This window comes from Lissotriton helveticus, chromosome 1_1 (genome assembly GCF_964261635.1).
Source record: "Lissotriton helveticus chromosome 1_1, aLisHel1.1, whole genome shotgun sequence".
Classification (NCBI taxonomy): Eukaryota; Metazoa; Chordata; class Amphibia; order Caudata; family Salamandridae; genus Lissotriton; species Lissotriton helveticus.
In genome coordinates, this window is record NC_136057.1 from 1,607,899,733 (window position 1) to 1,607,921,105 (window position 21,373).

Here is a 21,373-nt window from a genome sequence, read left to right on the forward strand (position 1 = left end):
CTATTAAGTCGTCCTCAGAGAATTTGGCACTACTGTATAAAAGCGTAATTCCCCAGCTTGAGCGTCTAAATATATTGTATGAAAATGCTTCCAATCCTGCTAATGATGCTAAATGTTTAGTTATACATAAAGAACTAATGCTGACCCTAGCAGCTAGTTTTACTAAACCTGTAAAATGTATTAACCGACAGGTACGTGCCACAACTCCGTGGTACAACCAGTCCTGTAGGAAGGCGAAGACCACCCTAGTTTTTGCCATCAAATCAGGCCATAGGGCTAATATTTTGGCTGCAAGGAATTCCTATAAGAATCTCCTTTCTCATGCCAAATCTGAATGGGAAACAGAGAAATGGAAGGCCATTAAGGAAGCTCTAATAGCGAAAGACGCCCGAACTTTTTGGAACTTGGTCCATACTGGGAAGGCAGAAGGGAAGGTAGAGATTGATTCCAATATAGCCGAGGAAGCTTGGTGTGTATATTTTGGTGATCTCTACTCCAACACTGTTTCCGCCCACAATCTGCTACCTATTACATCCTCGAGACCAAGTCTAGAATGTCCCTCTCCTCCCTTTACTATGTCGGAAGTGACCCTTGCAGTTCAAGGGCTAAAAAGTAACAAGGCCCCTGGGTTGGACAAGATCCCCGGCGACCTTTTTAGAGATGAGCCAAAGATCTGGGTCCCCTACTTAACCGTTATATTTAATGCCATCCTTGACGGCCAAAAGCTTCCAAGCACATGGCTGGGGGCCGAAATTATTCCGATCTATAAGAAGGGTTCTCCGCTGGCCCCGTCAAATTATAGACCAATTAGTCTAATTGACGTTACCCAAAAAATCTATGCCAAACTGCTTTTGCAACGCTTGCAAGATTGGATTAGTGAGAATAACATCCTTTCCCACTTGCAAGCAGGGTTCCGAGCCAAAACCTCGACCATTGACCAACTACTACGGCTCCAAGTTCTTTATTGGAAGCATGTGGTGATGGAAGGGGGGAGCCTCTACCTGACATTTGTGGACCTAAAATCCGCATTTGACATGGTGGACAGAAACCAACTTTGGAGTATATTAACAACAATGGGGATACCACTCTATCTGTGTCTCCAATTAAAAGACTCCATGACGGTACCTATGCAAAGGTTCGCTATGGCAAAAATGCCCAGCTAACAAGAGAGTTTCCTATTGAGAAGGGAGTTAGACAGGGATGCGTACTGGCCCCTACGCTATTTTCTCTTTTCTTAAACGGCCTTGTTGATGACTTAACTAGTGTTCAAAACAGCGACGCCCCTAATCTAGCTGGTGGTAAATTCCCTGCACTTATGTTTGCAGATGACACCCTGCTGCTCTCAAAAACATCTATGGGGATGCAGCGGGTGTTAGATCAATTTACCAGATTCTGTAGGGACAGGAATCTGGTAATAAATATAGACAAAACTAAGTACATGGTGTTTAACGGCACTACAACCAATTGCCCTTGTCCATCTATGGATGGACGAGCCCTGGAAAGGGTAAATAATTTTACCTATCTAGGCCTGACTCTAAATGATAGAATGAGTTGGGAAACCCAAATGACTAAGGCTAATCTGGCCCTTTCTCAGTCTATGGGGGGTATTCTTAAAGTACAGAAAACCTGTGTCCAGAAGTTAGTCAGTGTACCGCTGGAAATATATAAGGTACAAACCAGATCCTCCACATTATATGGGGCAGAACTCTGGGGTCATTGTCCAGCAAACGAGATTAGTATAACTGAGAATAAATTTGTTAGACAGCTGCTCTCTTTACCTACTAACACCCCCCTAGTCCCACTTAGGTTGGATATAAATTTGAAGCCAATTGCAGAAGTAATTGCCTCACGCCCGCTTCTCTATTGGCGTAGATTGTGGAGTGTCCCGGAGCTTGAGTGCTATAGAGAAGAACTAAAAATTGTTATGGCTCGCCCGGGAGTAGGGAGGATAAAGTGGTTATCCTTTATAAGGGGGCAGGCGTCTAAGATCGGCATGGAGAATCTGTGGTCCAATCCGGAGGACTCATGCAAATCTATCTCAAAGAGAACACTGGCTGAGACTATAAAATTCCACAATCTTGAAGAGGTTCTTCGAACAGCTAGGCCCTCTAGTCTCACTGATAATTTTTTGAACTTTAAGAATGTTTATAGTTTTGAGAAAGAATTAGATGCTATAGAACCTGCCTTAGCAAAAAAATTGTTTCTACAATTCAGATATGGTACACTACCCCTTTTCTCTTATTCTGATAAATGGAAACCGGGTTTAGCTCGTCCTTGTCCAGGTTGTAATGATCCGAACGAATCTTTAATCCATGTAACTTTGTTTTGTCCTGCTTATTCTGCCAGCAGGAAAAAATGGATTATACAGTTATGTCTTAACTTAGGACTGAGGAATTACATAGATTATTTTAGAATCTTAAAAACTGATACCAATGCACTGATAGTTACTGCTATTTCTAAATTCTTGTTTTCGATGTGGTTAACTAGACGAAGACTGATCCGTTCGTAGTAACCCGCTTATTGTGGGCTAACGGCTCTGCCTTAGTAATGTCTAGCTTTCTATTCTGTTTTATAAGGATTTTTTAGCTTTTGCATTTTATTGACATGTTTTTATTGTTACACCATAACCGCACGTTAACCGATTATTGTAAATACGCAATTTGAGACCTAATTAATGCATTGGATGAGTTGTAAATGTATTATTATCTTTTTCGACTGTAATGTACTTTTATGGTTCATTAACAAACCGAAATAAAGTTATCATGGAACTGGATATATTTGTCCTTTTCAATCCATTGTATTTTTATTGAGGGATCCCAAGTCAGGACTGCAAGCAGATTTCAGATTTCAGGTCTCCTAAAAACATGGTTATTTGACATTGCTTCAGGAGACCTGGATCCATGCAAGACATTTAGGATATCCAGAGGGACTAAATTGGTGAACAGTGAGTTTAAACTGTAATAATTTACAAAGCCGTTGGTTGTCCTGAAAGCCTGGCATAGATCCCACTCTTTAAGGAAAGACATTGGACAGCCATGTTTTAAAATAACCAGAGAGTTCTGTATCCTTGGTGCATGCAAGACCAATCTGATATTTCTTCCTGATAAAGCACCTTATTACTTATGAGTCTTTGGCATCATATACATCTTGATGATCATGGTAATGATGGATACAGCCGGCTAAGGATCAAAGAAGGCTGTGATGGTTCAACCCGTTTTAAATTATCAGGTTCCTCGATGGGTCATAAACATCCACTGGAAAACAGAGGAAGAAAGAGTGGTACGTACTCAGGGTCATTTCTGTGCTTGCTGCCATCTCTTCCTCTTCAGCTGCTGCTACCTCGCCCCACTTTACATCTGCCACTTTTTCCAGCCTCTCCTCCAGCTTCCTCACATACTCCAGCAACTCCTAAAGGGGATGACAGAGACATCAAATAAAAGGCGAGACTGTGAGATGAGCAGATACGTGTAGAGTGAGTGCATCCCCCAGGAATTACCCGCTTCTCCTCTCGAAGCTGCTCTTTCTCCATCTGCATGACTTTCAAGGCTGAGCGAAGTTCCTTTAGTTCCCGCTTGCCCTCCGAGAGCTGGACCTGCAAATGGGGACATGCATAATTCAAGAACTAAACACACTGTGAAAGCTGACCACTGTCAACCCAACAATACAATCTTTGAATCCTATCTTATTTTTTTAGAAAGGAGCCATATCGTTGTTCTCCTACAACACAATTAAACATGCTGTAATATGGTATCACCTGAACCTGTTTAATTTTGATTGGCGTCTTTTAATTCACGCTAGATCAAACAATCTATTTTTGTTTGAGCCGGTACTTTATTTATACCTTTTCTTTAACTTTTTTTAGTTTTTTGTTGTATACCCAAAACCAGAAGGAGACAATAAAGTCTATATACAGAAAGTTCATATGTACATTTGATTCACAAGACATTAAACAACAATAATGTGTTTTGAATACACAATATGGACAAACATAAATGAGAAAAAATCATAAACAAACAACCATCCAAATATGTTAATGATCTTATGTTAACTTTAGCAACAATGTCTAACATTCTCCGCATGCCTTTCCATGGCGGTCCCACCGCCGCAGAAAGGCTGGCTACCGCTGGCATCAAAAGCATGTCGGCGGAGCCTGGCACTGCACCGGCAATGCCATGCTGATGGGACAGGCGGTTTTCCGGGATGCGATCGTGGGCGGATGTCAGCTGCCGGTCCGGCAGTTGCTACCACTGGCCCAGTGGCGGCCATCCGTCCGCCATCCTTATAGACCCCTTAGTCTGTATTCCCTTAATTAACAGAACCGTAAATCTTATTCGCAGTATATTCTGTCTGTAGTACCTGCTAATTGTCTGCCTTAAGTAACAATGCATTAGCATGATTTGCTTGACATGGTCGGGTGATTCAAGGAGATCTAAATCTGTATCTCTTGATATTCTAAGTAATTGCATCTTTAACTTAGTTTTACAACTGTGTAACTCAGATCATTGTACTACATGTCATCTTATGTAAGCGTGATCAATTGCAGGTCTTCAAGGGGGTGGTTAAATACATTGACAAGGGTCTGATGTTTGCCTTGAAGATCTCTTGTATGACCAGCTTTAGAAAATGTGGTTTAGTGTGCATGACCTGATGGTGATATTTTGTAACCTCAGGTTTCATGACAAACAACCTAAATTCCAGAAGTAATTTGGAATAGCAAACAAATTAAGGTAGATGAAAGATCTTTACATATGTCATAGGCTGCAGTTTGTCTACCGTCAATGAGAATGCGAGAGAAAGTCATGATGTCCATATGATAATGTGGATCACACTGAGACTGAGATACTAGTTCCTTGGAGCTCCACTGTAATTTTGATATTTTATGGACGAGTCTTAATTTACTGAATCAAGAGCCTCCAGAACTTTTTTAATCCTGAATACACTTTCTATTATACGCTGATATTACTTCGCTTTAAAATAATACGGCAGTCTAGCAATAGCCCCGAAGAAGTCTGTGGTCTATACCACCAAAAGACGAAACACGTGTTGGCGGCTAGATTTCTTTGAGAAGAACATCTTCGGAATAAACTGAAGAGACGAAGACCATCTTCCTTGTGATTCATTTGAATAACTTTTTACTGACTGTTGCTATTAGCTCAGGATATAACTTTCTTTTTGAATTATATGGGGTGTTTGAGTTCTCATTACCCTTTCTGGTTGATGGTGGATGGCCATCACCTTATCCTTTGAGCTTGTTTGTACTGTGATTTCAGATATTGTTACAATCCTGCGCAACTATCACTTAGCCATCCTTCGTTCCTTGCACTATTTACATGTGTCATAGACTGCAGTTTGTCCACCGTCAATGAGAATGCGAGAGAAAGTCATGATGTCCATATGATAATGTGGATAGAAATGTTGCTTGTATGGCCCTTATTATCACTTCTTCTGTCGGGCAATGGAGTACTGTGTTTAACTTGCAAAGGGCTAGGATTTTACTAGTTGCTTTCTTTTATTTGAGTAATATATAATTGTGGTTTACCAGTGTCTAAAAACTAGTTCCATAGGTAACTGCAGCGGCAGCTCCTCCGCTTAAGCAGAGGAGCGTCGCCCCAACTGCTGCAAGCACAGCAGGCACACACAAATAAGGCTCTATTGCTACGGCCAGCCTGACATGCGCAGTGCACACACAGCAATCCACCGGCTGTAAAAAAGCCAAGGGGTTGCTGGCACAGGCCTCCAGCCTCAAAATGAGTAATGGGTTAGCCTGCTCCCACCAATCCTGGAGCTGCTCTCAACATAAGAGCAGCTCCAGGATTGGTTGTATTGGTGTCCACTGGGCAGGAAGGAAGTCCTTCCCTTTTCTGCTTGCGGACACCAATCGGGAAGAAAGGTGCGCACTGTGTGAGCAATATATAGCGAGTCTGGCGCCGTAGCACCCCACCATATTTTTATAGATTTAGCTGCAACTGGATAATTGTATAATGGCATGTACCTCAGCCTGACTGGCTCTAAACACAATCTTTTTTGAGATTTGTTCCTATATTTTCCAAACACTATCACTTTCGTTTTGGAGATGTCTGTAGCCAGTTTATGACTCAGATTGTAAGAGTGTAGTTGTTGCAGAGAATGCTTTAGGCCAACTTCCGTCTGATCTAAGATGACTAAGTCATCAACATATTGGAGAATCTGACCCTGATGTGGGCCTATACTGGGAGGAAAAGACTTGCCCTGGATGGGGCCTCACATAATTCAGCGGTGTAACGATTGACAAGGATGGGTGCCAGAATATGTGTCCTGATAACAGAATCTCAAAGATCTACCGGGTAAAAAACCTAAGATTTGTAAAGATATAGAGGCCTTTCTCAGAAGATGTGAAAACCTGCCACTAGGTATTTATGGGAGGCTAAATATCATTAAGATGTTGATTCTTGGCAAAGCGACCTTTTTGTTTAACACCATACCATTGACATGGTCCAAAAACCTGATCCGAGAACTATAAGGAATTAAAAAACATAAATAAAATGAAAGTCAGGCAGCAAGCCTGTCCCTGATTTAGAACTCTTTGTGGATTCCACGTTTAAGGGTGGCTACGTTATTAACTCTATAGAAATGAATCCACAAGGAGAGGGTGCATGATCTGTACTCCCTGTGGTGTGTACCTCAGAATCAGACATTCCAATATCTTCCTCTTTTCTATGTCTAACTTCACAAAAAAGGAAACATGTAATAGTTTATGGTCTGCGAGTTCCCCCACGCCATTAATTACTACCCGAAATTCCATTAAGCTTATTTTTATTTTTTTTGTTCTTTTCCCTTTTAGTCAAGGGTTTGTCTCTGATGATAAAGGCTAGAAGACTTTGCTGAGTAAGTGCTTTTCTTGATGGCAGCAGGAGTTTTGAAGTCTGCGTCATTGTCACCAGCATGTGTGGCAACTGTCATATTCAGAGGTGATTCATGTGAGCAGCCCAAAACTGTCACCATTAGGAGATTTTCAGCCAGAAGAATACGCAAGTCTGGCAGAGTACATAGTCCATTGGAGTAAACCAGAAGTTCAGCCACAACATTAAATCGACATTTTTTCTTCAGTATACATTGTAATCTATAGTGGTCTTTTTCTAGTTCACTGCTAAATTGAACACTATAATGTTCTATATAAGATTAATGCTGACTTCACATTTAGAATTAAAAATACCAAGAAAAGGAAAATGTGTCATTCATTCATTCTTTCCATCTGGCTGGTAGCTTTCAGTAATTCAATGAATCATAACTCTCACCTCAATAGTCTTCCTCATGGGTTCTGTTCAATTATTTCACAAATGTAAAGTTTGATTTGGCTGTGTGATACCGTTTTACTTTAAAATGCCACATGTCTTGTTTGTGCAGATGTCTGATTTGTGCTCTGTGAGTCTCAGTTTTATATTTCTCGATGTTTGGCCTGTATATGACATTCCGAACGTATATTTTAAAAATTAGATGACGTTCATAGTATCACATATAGCGAACTAGTGTATATCGATGTGTAACATGTTCATCTCTATTTAAAATATTTCAATGGGTGCAAAATAAACAAGGAAAAGTTCCTTTAGTTTGTATGATCAAAACTTTCTGTGTAGTAGACTTTAGAATATTTACTTTCATTCATATTTGGATAGCAGTCTTCTTTTTTTGTGTATACAAACTGAGTCCTGTTAAAGGATTGTAAAGCATCGTGTGTAAAAAGCCTGTCATTGATATTTAATTAATAGCAGACTATAAGGAAGATTTTTAGTCGGTGCTTAAGCATGACAACGTTATGCGCACATTGACTATTCTTGTCTGGCGACTTTACATTTAGCTCTGTTCAAAATCGGTGATCTTGTACGGTTAATGTTCACATGCAGAAATCAAGACACCATCATTCCTATTTTATAGGTGAACTTAATGGTATTGTGGCACTGGCATGTGTTCAGTTTTCTCAGACTTTCCAGTGCCAACAATGGTGGCATGCAGCACACGTCTTTCTTCACTCATGCTTCTGGGAGAGACACAGGCTGGAAGGCTTGATACATAGTCCAGGGAACCCGAGTTGGAGTCTGCTTCCAACATCCTCGGCTGCAAGTGTTGGTCAGAAGCGGCTGCCACCGAAAGGGCGGGGGGGGGGGGAGCAGAGTGGGGAGGGAATTACATTTTTTTTAAACACTTATCTGGATGCGGCCGGCCCTATTGCCGCCTCTCATCTTCCTGGCTTCGGTGGAAGCAGGAAGCACCCAGGCTCCCCAGCATTGTGATTGGTCTGAGCGCCGTGGTTCAGCAATCAGGAAGGGAATGGGGGCCTGAGCATGTTCTCCACCCAGGCTGTAATGTAGCCTGGGTGGAGAATATGCAAAGTGTGCATGACATTTTGGCCGGCCCAAGACAGCCGGCCAAAATGTTATGCGCACTTTGGAAGTGCCTATCGACCCCCCAGCCTTTAGACAGCCCAGCCACGCTACCAACCAACTGAGCCAGTAGTTTAAATAAAATGATAATAATGTTAAGTTATTATCATTTTATTTTTCTGTTTTTAATTGCTCCCTAAGCAGTAGGATGATGCCCCTCTACCTTAGCGGCGGAGCCGCCACTGGTGTTTGTTCCGGTGAGTAAAGGACCCTCTACCAGGTCACTTCCAGGTTGCAGTTGGCAGATCACAAGGCCGGACGTCACAGCAGCATGAAAGAAACCACCACGGGGTCACAGGTTCAGCAGCGCAGCACCACGGATGCAATTGTTTGAAAAGGCAGCAGAATGTCACGCTTGGGCACTATCTTTAGAATGGTGAGCACAATAACTTCTAGACTGTGGTGTATTCTATCTTCGCACAACTATGTGATGCCAGTGAATGCTACCTTGACTTGAGCTTCTGGTTGGCAGTATAATCTGGCTTGGGTACAGTCTTCCTGGGAGCAGGGGTGACAGCCACTGTCCTCGATTCCTCCTGGAATCATCCTCACCATGCCTCAGGATGAACAGATCACTCAAGACCTGATCTAGATCTTGGCGGTATTACCGTCGTTCAGCCGCTGCAGTCGTTCAAAGTACTCTGTTGACCTGACGGCGGTCTGCCCGCAGTATTTAGATGTTGTGGTAATATACACTGTCCTGCGGAGGCAGCGGTCTTCTCTTCTGGCTAACAGTACTCCATCGCTGTAAGTTTGGCGGACTTGCACCGATTTAGATGTTCCCGTTGTTCAGATGGGGTCCTTGCGACGGAGTCCTGACAGAGTGAGGCCATAGTGGTGTGGAGATAGGTACGTGCTACCTATTATCATCTCAATGCACATATATGTTGCGAATGTGTCAATATGCATGTGTAGGTATACTTTTACATATAGCATTGCACACCAACAACATACACACTATTGAATGTACCCCCACACCCACCACAAAAGCATACCGGCGACAATGGGGTAGCTGAGCGTAGTGGTAAAGTAGCATCAGCACAGGCTGGACCTGGACAATGGTGATCAAGATGGAATCGATGGCAGGACCCTAAAAAAAGGTGGGTTTTCACCTCTTTTTTTTCCATTCTGCCTAACTTCAGCTTGGATGTTTACTCATCACAGTTGCCTCTACAGAAAGGCACATCGTAATCTGGATGTCTGCAATCTTGGTGGGTCTCTCTGCGACAACAGTGCTGCCTCTGATGCAGTCGACACAGATTCTGGCGGAGTCAGCGGGACTGTGGCAGTCTTCTGTTACCAGCCAACATCTAAATTGAGCGGGCAGAATGCCAAGGTGGCGGACAGGAAGACCACCGAAAAAGCAATGGCCGGACCAGTCCCACATAGATCTAAATCAGTCCCTCAGTCTTCCTTTGGCTAGCAGAACCACACAGATCCGGGATCAAACTGCTCCGACACTTCAGGCCACTCACACCTCTGCAGGGTTACCAAGCCTTATCACTCTCTCAGAAGCAGGTTGGCCTCACGGCGCTTCAGGTCAGAGATTCAACTTCCTCCAAAAAGGCCAGACTTCAGGTGATATCCCCTCACCTCTGGGAAGCTGGTTATCAGGCTGATACCAGCTCTGGATGCACACACTCCTGTGAGTACTCTGTAAAGCACTCCATTACTTGGTTGAAGTGAACTAGAACACGTGGGTCAGTGCCAGTGTCACCTAAAGGACAGTCCTTCCTTATAACAACAGAGACTGCAATTGCTCTCAGCCAAAATGACCTAACAGAATTTCTAAAGGAGCCCTTTCTCCTATGCCCCAACTTCACTGTCTAGGTCTCCTCCCTCCAGCTTCAGGAATGTCAGCAATACTATTTCCTGAAAAGTGCAGTGTTCCAGCAACTATCTAGTATATGTCCTTAAATAACTTTTTACATCCTACACAAATGAGTTTTCGCAAGGGACACAATATAGAACAAACTATTGTACCAGCTCTGGATGAGCTATGGCTCATGGCCAATGACAATGGTTTCAAGATTTCTTATGAACCAGATTTTTACAAGTTAAACTAACATCTAATGAGTTTTAATTGACACAATGCACGTGTGGGATTTCTTAAGATTCTATTCAGTCATCTTTTCCTTTTTTAATTTATATTTAAGTCCCCTGACTCGGTTGATTGAATCCTTTGGTTTAAAATGTTAGTTATATGCAGATGACACACAGATAACAGTCAGCTTCAGAGAAGGTGAATGTAAAGCAGAGATACATTTGCAGCAATTTCTAGAGAAAGTGCAGTGTCGGATGAAATCGAACCATCTAAAATATGACAGCTCCAAAACAGAGATTTTAGATCTTCAGAAACCTATTACACCACTTATATTCAGATGTTGGCTAGGTAGTCTAGGACCTTAACCTCCATTAGTTCCAATAATAAAGAGACTAGCAGCCTGATTCATCAACGGGCCGTTTTGCGAGCCCCTAATAGCGATTCAGAGCGAATCGCTATTGAGAACTCGCAAAACGGTATTCATGTAGGAATTGCTAAATAAATAGCGATTCCTACACATTCCTTATTTGCGAGTAACAATTTGCTACTCGCAAATAAGGAATAACTCCCCATTCATTCCTATGGGCCAAAAGGCCCATAGGAATGAATGGGGAGTATCCCTTATTTGCGAGTAGCAATTTGCTACTCGCAAATAAGATAGCGATTTTAAGGGTGCCAGGGGTGTCCAAAGGACACCCTGTAGCACCCCTTAAATGCACATTTGAACAGGTGTTGCGCACACACATGTCCAAAGGACATGTGTGTGTGTAACATGTAAAAGAAAAAAATGCACTAAAGTGCTTTTTACACTATTTTCGCAATTTACCACCAAGTCAGACTTGGTGGTAAATTGAGACCAAATATTGCGATTTCGCTATTTCTAATTGGTTGATGAATTGCATTTAAGGAATCTCTATTAGAGATTCCTTAAATCCAATTCCTCGCAAATATGCGATTTCGGTAATAGTGATTTTTGCATTTGGGATGATGAATCCCAAATGCAAAAATCGCACTCGCAAAGGGCCAGATTCTCAGAATCTGGCCCTTTGCGAGCGCAAATCAGCTTGATGAATCAGGCTGTAGGTGTTTAAATTGACTCTGCACTGACTCTTACAGATAAAGTATTAACCGTGACTAAGAATTGATTATTTCAACCGTGCTCCCTCAAACAGGTGCTTTATTTTTCTGCTCCATTTCAAAAGATCACAATCCTAAGTGAATTTGTCTTGTCTTACCTGGACTACCAGTCTATCTTGTAAAGAAACTGCAACGGATTCAGAACTTTGTGGCAAGATCGGCTGCAGGTGTACACAGTTTCCATGTCTCTCCTATGGTGGCAAAGCTACATTGGCAGCTGATTAAGAAAATTATTTTGTTCAAATTACTCTGTTTGATGCATAAGGTGGTAGAGCAATTGAGTCTTACACTTCTGAGATCTCGTTTTAAGTTGTATTATCCCACCCACACTTGAAGATCAGCCTTCAATTTGAATCTTGTAGTTCCAAAAGCTAAACAAAAGCCAACGCAAGCAAGAACGTTTGCGTAATTGCAGCCCATAGAAGGAACACGCTCGCTGATATGCTGAAGATAGAACCAGACAACTTGAGTTTCAAGAGAAACCAGAAGCCTTGGTTTTTCCCTCAGTCCATACAACACAGAATAACTTCCTGTTTTAGCGCCAGGATACCTAGGTAGAGGTGATAGGTGTGCTTTACAAAACAGATAAACATAGACCATCTGGGGAAAAAACTCACCTTCCTACTGTGCACAATAACAGACCACGGGCTTCCGAAATGGAACCAACAAGCCACCTTTACTCTGGTTCACCCATTCACACAATGCATGTACCAAACAGATCATGCATACAAACAAGCATAACTTTAGTGCTAGGAAGTGGGTTAGCACATAGAAGCTGAACTTTAAATGTGTGCGCTAGCAGACCTGAACTTTTGTTCCTATAAAACGTTTTGCTCACAATTGGTGTTTCATAAAACATTTCAAGCTGCCACAACTGTTCTACGTGCTAAACCCATGACACAGACGGTAATTCACTGTCAGTCAAATGAGTTGGTTGCGCCCCTCCAGGTTCCAGAACAGGCTTATGACCTCACTCATCTCAAGAGACAAACTTGGGCCAATGGACACTCTCTAGATTAGTGGAAGACTGGGGCCAAAATATAAAAAACAAGATACCAAATACTTGAAGTGGGGCACTTAAGGCACAGTAACAAGACTATACACAATACTGGGGACAGGTAACAAGACTATAGACAATACCAGGGACATTCCCATTGTCACAGAGTATGTACCGATAAGTCATAGGCCTCCCTATGAAGCCACTAATTAAACTACAAAGAGTACAAAACGATGCCACCACACTCATATTTAGGCTAAAACAACATGACAATATAGTATTGAGACACTCACCACTTTCTGATCAACAAGAGATTAAAATTTTGATGCACTTTGTATAGAACACGATTTTCTCCATGGTTTCGGCTCATGTTACGTTACTTTAGGCTTAAAAAGCGAAAAGCCTTTCAGGTGCGGAGGTGGTCTTCAATTAATTTACTACCACGAAGTCTATACACACTCAAAGACTTTGGGTTGGAAAAACTGTCTATGAACAAGGCTTAGGCCTCTTTCTTGAGGTTCAAGGAACATCTTAAAATCAACCTTTTCCACGTAGCAAATGATGTAACTCCACACTAGAAATGAAGTGCTCCGTTCTGGTCTTCAGTTACAGGCTTTGTCTAAAATGGTCAGATGCCTACGATTGGTCACTACTGTGCAATTTGTATCAGGAAGACTGCATTCCCATTACGACATTGCAGTGCATGATCCCTCATGTCATCATCAAACTTATTTAGAAAATTCCCAAAACCATAAACATACAGTATCAAAATGTTAGCATCATAACGCAGCTTACAAATATTATATTTACATGAGAGCAATAAAATTGTTAAGTGCACATTACTGGTTAGGCTAAATATTATTCCATTATTTCCAGCACCAGTATTATAATACTCATCAAATGCACATTATTTATTAGGTAGATTATCTAGCACGTGGCAACCGTTCCTAAATGATATGAAAAGAGGCACAGTAAACTGCATTAAGTCGATTGGTAGAGCGTAAGATTTTATGGCAATTTTAACATGCGACAATCCTGTATCCCACAGGACTGGCACCAACCAACTTCTAACACTGCCCGATATGAGCAAAAGAACATACTGTGAGTTAAAGTTGGGCGATCATATTTACTTTCTTAATTCCCATACTTTTCCATTTCAAAGTATAGATTGGTACTTACAGAATGCCCAGTCTAAATGAATGTAAAGACTAAGACAAGGTGGAGTTGCTATACAACTCATAAAAGTTTCAAACAGCTTGAAGCCCTTATTTCAAAGTATCAAATAGCTATGTGGTGGTTTCGCTTTTCAACCAGGCAGGCCCAACAAACAATCTTTATTATTTCTCTACTAATTACAGTAATATTTTCTGGTACTCACATCTGCAACAATATAAGGTGGTTAAACAATTTGTTCACAAAGCATAACTAAAGATTTTTGGCCTGGCAATGTATCCCACATTATCACGAATTTTTTTTCCAGCCGCGCTCATCCAGCATTAACACTATGGGATTTTGATTCTATTTCTACACTACACAGATCCCAGCCCGCCAATCGATTGAGGACCTGTAAATGAGCAGAACGTTTTGCGTCACCGACATGAAATATGTTTTGCAATTCCTTTTCCCACTTGGTGATCTACTGTGCCTTTCATGAGATATGTAGTGCTTTAGAATAACTGAAAAATAAAACAAACCACATTGTCTGTGGGAAGCGAAGGGTGAGCTCTGATTTGGAAGTCCACATTACCCTCACAGTGCCCCAGCAAGGAGAAGAAACCCCGCTAATGAGCAAAGAGTGATCAATACAGTACATTAAAAGTCAACTTTGCATCAGCCACAACTCTTACCAAAAGAGTTGAGTTTGGTCCCAATATCTGACCATATAGTTCAAAGGAAGTAAATGTTAGTCCATGTTCTTCAAGATAATAGCTCACGTGTAAATGAATCCTATTTGGATTCACTGTATGGATATGCACTCTATGTGGATATCCGTAATGTGCATGGCGCCTGACCTTGTGGACTACTGCTAGACAGCTCTACTACAGTGATGAGTAGGACAACAATCAAACAGTAGACAATAATAAACACATGACAGGCAAGCCAGTCGTTAATCCCATGTAAACTTGAGCCTCTGGTCCCCAATTATGACATTCCAAAAAAGGTCGTAAACTTGGTATGCAGTTTGTGGGGACACTATCCCAGCAAGTGCTTTTATACGAATATCGCCACTAGCGCTAGAGTACGCTCCTCAAATACAATTATAGGTCGAAGCCTCAGGAAGCTATTTTCAGACCACAGGACTTTCAGATCATGCGCTCCCCTCGCTGCATTTATCCTCAAATCTGCGGGGGTCCCATTCATAATGACCCCTTCCCAAGAAGAGTTACCAAGTTGGTGTCTCTCTCCCTGGACAGCTCAGCTCTCAGTGTGTGCTTCTGGGATTTCTCATCCTGGATCGTTCTTTCAAGCTTCAAGAGTTCGATATTCAGCCGAGCAACCTTTTCCTTTTCAGCCTATAAAGGAACACATGCATTACTTTAGGTCATTGGTTAAAGGGAATTCACTTTCATAGAGATTTAGGTGTAAAACTTCGTCCATGATGGCAGATGTCGCAATTAAAACCATAAAATAAAACACGGCTTATACATTTTAATAAATCGTTTTATCACTTGTCCATTATAAGTGTTCTAATATGAATGTAATTTCTATAAATCTGATATTAAGTCCTTAACTTGTTGGATGTTCAGCATGTTTTCTACAATATCCATATATTCCACAAAGGCATTTATAAACATGCCTTCTGACCTGTTAAAGCAAAGCAGGACAGCCTCTTTACAGGATCGTATACCTGTATTCTTAAAAAAGCATTTTACTTTGTGGCTAAATTATAGGAGAGCAGCACATGACGTGTGGTAAACTTTCCCTTTAGTATGTGTCCTACAACCTACAAACTGGCTTCTTTCTTTTTGACTCCCACAGTTGTTTCACTTGTCCTATGTCTAAGAGCCCAAAACGTAGTCAAGGGTATTTGAGTTGGGGCTCCCATATAACGGATACAGCATTTTGTGTTTTGTTTTCATTCATTGTGTAGTTGGCCTAAGTCAAATCAGAATGGAGAAATGTACAACATTTTTGAAGGTCTCTAACTCTGGACCTCTTGGTCTGTTGTATTTCTTCTTGAAGCATGTAAAGTTGTAATATAATACTTCAATATCCCATGGTTGTAGCAGTCCTAGCTTTGGAAGTGTATTAGTGAAAGCAATGTGCCACTGTTGTTAACTCCCAACTCAGACTCCGTTTTGGAAAAGTTAAGGAAGCCTGTCTGCATTTGGTCCACATTCACGATGTTGTTATCTTCCAAAGAAATTGTAAAAGTGTCATTTTCATGTAAACACTGATTTGTTATATCAGGCAAAACAAGTCTGCCACAAACTACACAATATATTCATCTCAAGAATTAAAAGTAGACACGCAAGGTAAACATGATCTGAGTTGACGTATTTAAATGTTGCTGATTTAGAAGGTTTGCAGGTCAGAAATTGGAACATTCTTCACTTGATCATGACATACAGGCTTAAAGACAGTGGTCAATATCCTGTATAAACTTTTAGAATTGGCCACTGAGTTAGAGAGGCCTTTGCACCAGTTTATCAAGAGAGGTCCTGCCAGACTGACAGAGCATTCACTCTTGTGCCAAAAGTCGATCCTGTGATGGGAGAAGCTGAGCCCAGCGGAATGTGTGCTTTCCTTCTGAAGATACATTCTCTCCTGGATGAACTCTGATAAGCACAGTTGATCCGCTGTTAACAGGTATGCAGTGCACATGGCCCCAAAAATCTCTAGAGGCAAGTTAGTTAATTCCACACTCTCATATGGTAGTGCACAGAAGTAGTGGTAGAGCGGCAGGCTACTCTGAACATTCTAAAAACATGTTAGAACTGTTCTTTTTATTCTTGCTGCTAGCAACATGTACAAGTGCTGTTTTAATTATATTCTGTGTAGTTTTTATTCATGTACTGTGCTTGAGTGTGCTACTCTAAGAATGAAATTGGGTTTGAATTATCACTATGTCCCTGAACCGTTATGGGACTGTTTGTGATACAGAAATCACAAACCCCACTTTTGGAGGAATGCTCAGCCGGTCGTGTGGGGTTGCATTGAACTAAGTCCTTGCACCTGTTGTTTAGGTACCCAAATCTTACAGACCTGGATCCTAGAAGCCAGGATTCACAACACCACAGTAAGTTTATTGAGTAATTGCAGCTTTCCCAAATTTGGAGCAAAGATTGTTTTCAAAGGAATCTATCTTAGCTCATTTCGTTTTAAACCAGTATCTTAAAGAGTGCCATTTGATCCTATATGCTGGCCAAACAAATTGAAGTATAAACAAATTTGAGCTTGACTTGAAGATTGATGGAGATGTAAATGATTCTAATTAGCAAGCTTTGTTCCAGGTTAACCTAGAGGTCATTTTATCAGTAAAGGCTTCCAAACATTGATTTTTTGAAATAGTGGAACCGAGCTTGTTTAGTGTGTTTTGTATGCTGACTTAAGTACAGTCTAATATGACTGCATTATCAGCAAACTGAATTATGGTCGCAAAATGTTCGCTAAACTTTGGTGGCCATGCTCTTGCATTGACCAGAGTGTTTTCAATATCGGCCACATGAACATTAAAAAGAAAGGGGGCTAGAACGCATCCCTGTTTTAGCCCTTTGTTTATAACATTTTTTAGTCCATTACAAATTGTCTCCTAATTTAACCTGCATCCAATTGCCCAAGTATAAAGTCGTAATGGCCTTTAGTAATTTATCTGTGATTCCCTATTTAGTTCTGCACAGATAAGGACACTATTAATAACATCAAAACTTTTTTTAAATCTTCAAAACAAGCATATAAATGTGAACAGTTCACTGTTACTTTGCATGCAAGGCTACTGATTGCTACATTGTTGTCTGAGGCACTGTAGTCAATCGAAAACCTGCCTGAAACCAGGGAAGTAAACCTATCTTTCTACTCAATTCTTCAAGTGACCTAGGAGCAACACTGCAAAGTATTTTGAGTCTATATCCAAAATGGAAATCAATCTTTAGTTAGCAGGACCTTGCTTGTTGCATTTCTTATAAAATGGATGAAGATACGAACCATTCCAAAATTAATAAACTGTGGCCTTACTTTAGCATCTCTCAAAGAGATTTTTAAAGCTTCCTTGCCAACATGTGGGATTCTAGTTAAAGGCAGTTACTGGTTCTCATTTGGCCCGAAGCTGCAATTTTCTTGCTTCTACTGATTAACGGCAATATCCAATCCATAGATGCTCATTCAGTTGTAGATAGTTTCTGTGGTGGTTGAATAATTTGTTATTTAATGGGAGATATAGGTTCTGAGAAAGATGAAAGCTTAAAAGTACTTTAGAAGTTGTTATAGTTTAATGTCAGTGCTTCACTTTGGTTGCCTTGTATATATATGACGATTTTACAAATGGTACCCAAGCTTTTATGTTGACACTGTTACTTAAGGGAAATGCATCATTGCCTGATGTTTTATTGACATGACTCCAAAGATCCCTAGCATTTCTGGAGAGGCATGTGTTAGGGAGATCTAGCCACTGCTGTACTTTGTGTGAGCATTCTGCATCACAAATACATGTTTTTATTGTTCTCATAAAGCTTAAACCTCTGAGACAAGGCGGCAATGTTATTTGCATGTTTTATCACTTTCGCTTCATTTGTAAATTCTCACTTCTTATTATAGAGTTTCATTGTTTCCTTATGTTGTGAAAATCGGCTTGTCTGTTTTTTGATAGATTGCATCTTATTTGCTCTGTAAATTGCTCCCGTAATATGGGATTGTATGGTTCTTCTTTCCCTGTATTGGTATCAGGAAATTAGGAGAGGCCTGGAGCTGTTTTTGATTTCTATTTTTCCAATTTAGTTTCCGTGCTTGATGACCATTTGATTTGTATTCATTTATCTGCTCCTTCGACAACACCTAAAGGTTTTGCAAACTGACTGGGACATGGTCTGTCGAAAATGGTTACTTTCTAGTTAATGCTCTATCTCAAAGCAAGTGAAACAATGAACAATTTGATTAGAAATAATTGTTTAATCTAGCACTGTCTTTCCTGACTTTGCAATATGTGTGTATGAAATCTGTATACATTTAAGCACATGAGTGTTAGTTATTCTTAAAGTTTTGTTTGACAGAGATCTGAGTAGCAAATTGCCTAGTGGGTCTCATCTTGGAGATAAATTCCCAGATATTCCATAGTAGATTTTGGTCACAATGTTCATCTTCCTTGGGAGCATAATGACATAAGATTGAGATTATAAACACCTGTTAATATTAAGCCACTGAGGTTGTTTGCTGGGAATAGGTTCCATAGCAATTTAGTTAAATAACAGGTAGATTTGTCATTTTTTTATTTCCGCCTTCAGGTTGCATATATTGATTTTTTTATTGTTAGAAATTAGTGTGGATCTCTTTTTTGAGTCGTGTGTCTCATTTGACCATTGTGTGTATTTTCAGATGTCTTGCATGCCTCTGTGTTAAGACTAAGGCTATTTGACCTCACTATCCCCAAATAGAGCACCTTGGGATTGCCATAGCAAGCCCCCTGTCTACTCATAAGGGATTCACCCGACTCTACATGATATATCTCAGTTTGATTTATCATATAAAGAGCCAGCTTCCTACAGATGGCTTCATCACTCCAAAACAAGTGTTCTGCTTATCAAAAGGCACTGCATCCACCAACATAAATTAATTATTTCTAATGATATTGAGTTTGCAAACTCATGTAGCAAAGTCTTCAACTTTCTCAAACAATCACAAATATAGCAGATTGGTCACAATTCCATAGTCAGAAAGATGCCACCTTGTTCATATCCACGTTCAAAATTCTATGTCACCAAGAAACCTGGAAAAATGATGCACCAAACCTTCCACGCTAAGAAACTGTTGACAACCCAGCATTAGTAACAGCTTTGAATGGTAGACCTCTAGGGAAACTGGCCATCCTGGTTGCAACATGATTGTAATTAAAACTAGAAAAAATGTATACTGGACTTCCAGGGATACTGTTGGTTAAAATAAGAAATTCAAAAACCGCATATCATCTTCTGCATGGGCTCATCTTCTTAATGACTATTCAGCAGCACTTTATGTGGTATCACTATGCAACAAGAAATTTCTTATCCAAGTGGGTGGTCCCATTCACAAGGAAACAATCCAGATCCTACAAGGCGCGGATACTGATGTAGATGCTATAACATTCCACACGCATCATTTCAGGATACTACACAAACATGTGCGTTACATTGGCTATAATGGGTGTGAAATGTAAAATGACCAATGGCCTACTTTTGCACTCTACTGCCTTCACTTCTTTGATATTTTTTCTTAATTAACTATTTACAACATTTTGCCTGCATTATGCGATCCCAGGGCACTTTAGTTTTTCAGAAGGGGCCATAGACCATTGCGCTGCCCCTTCTATAGTACAGATTCACAAGGAAACAATCCAGATCCTACAAGGCGCGGATACTGATGTAGATGCTATAACATTCCACACGCATCATTTCAGGATACTACACAAACATGTGCGTTACATTGACTATAATGGGTGTGAAATGTAAAATGACCAATGGCCTACTTTTGCACTCTACTGCCTTCACTTCTTTGATATTTTTTCCTAATTAACTATTTACAACATTTTGCCTGCATTCTACGATCCCAGGGCACTTTAGTTTTTCAGAAGGGGCCACAGACCATTGCGCTGCCCCTTCTATAGTACAGATAGTTCCAGAGTACACCTAAAGTTATCATTATTCTAAAGGGGTGTTTCATAATTTGCATGGGGGCATAGGAACATGCAAATGAGAGAAACACTTGAGCTCTCCACCCATAACGTATTATGGATGCAGATGCAGATGCAGAGACAGTCACCACCACGTGGTAATCAGTCAGTGCACTCCTTGATAGCAGCTTGCTGGTAGGGGGAAAGGAAATCCCACATACCCATCCACCACAGATGTGACCTTCCAGGCAGGGGCAGTCGCTCATTGCATCCGCCTGCAGGGGATCTCTGTCCTCCCTCTGCAGTGCAGGTTGGATGCAGCCTCCACTATGAAAGATTGAGCGGGTATTTCAAAGAGACCCTCATCCTTTCACTAATGTGCTGCCCCTAGGGCAGCCGCAACTTTGCAGAGCTCTTTATCTGTAAAAGGATGCACAGTTCCTGTTTGCACCTGGCCCACCCAGTAAAAGGTTAGCCGACAGAGTGCCATGTCTATAATATGGCCACCTGGTGTTACTTCCGGAACTTTTGCCTACTCTAAAAACACAACATATCCAGGAGGAATACTGGGGGAAAATGTGGAATTGCCAGGGGGACAAACAAATCAGATGTGTAATTACCAATTAACAAACATAGAAGCCAGTATTGCAGCACAGGTTTTCTGTTAAATTGGCCAACAAATCAGCAACAGGTTAAATATCTTCCCTTTTTATGTTTTATAGTAAAAGACAATGCTTTGTGCTTGGCTGTGTTTTGAGAGATCAACTAGTTCATTAGGTTCAGTATTTTCAATAAAACTGACTTGTAAACGCTAAAAGTCGCATGCTAATCTTCCAAGCTGTAAATAAAAAATCTGTGTTGAGGAAGCCACCTGTGATATAAACACAAAATATTATCTACAAGATATATAAATCATAGAACAATCACATGCTTTAAGCATGCTTTTCTGATGCTCTTCATGTTTCAATATTCAACTTAGT

The 21,373-nt window shown here is 40.8% G+C and overlaps 1 protein-coding gene across 4 annotated transcripts in view; it reads right to left on the reverse strand.

Moving 5' to 3' along the window:
* The window catches only part of CALCOCO1 (calcium binding and coiled-coil domain 1), a 263,977-nt gene that overhangs the window by 77,313 nt on the left and 165,291 nt on the right, over positions 1-21,373 (reverse strand). For all 4 annotated transcript variants that reach the window (XM_078688018.1, XM_078688026.1, XM_078688043.1 and 1 more), the window contains exons 10-12: positions 14,983-15,108; positions 3,497-3,592; positions 3,288-3,408 (exon numbers count right to left, since the gene is read on the reverse strand). In XM_078688018.1, coding sequence (XP_078544144.1) covers positions 3,288-3,408; positions 3,497-3,592; positions 14,983-15,108 — 343 coding nt within the window. The remainder of the gene's footprint in view (positions 1-3,287; positions 3,409-3,496; positions 3,593-14,982; positions 15,109-21,373) is intronic.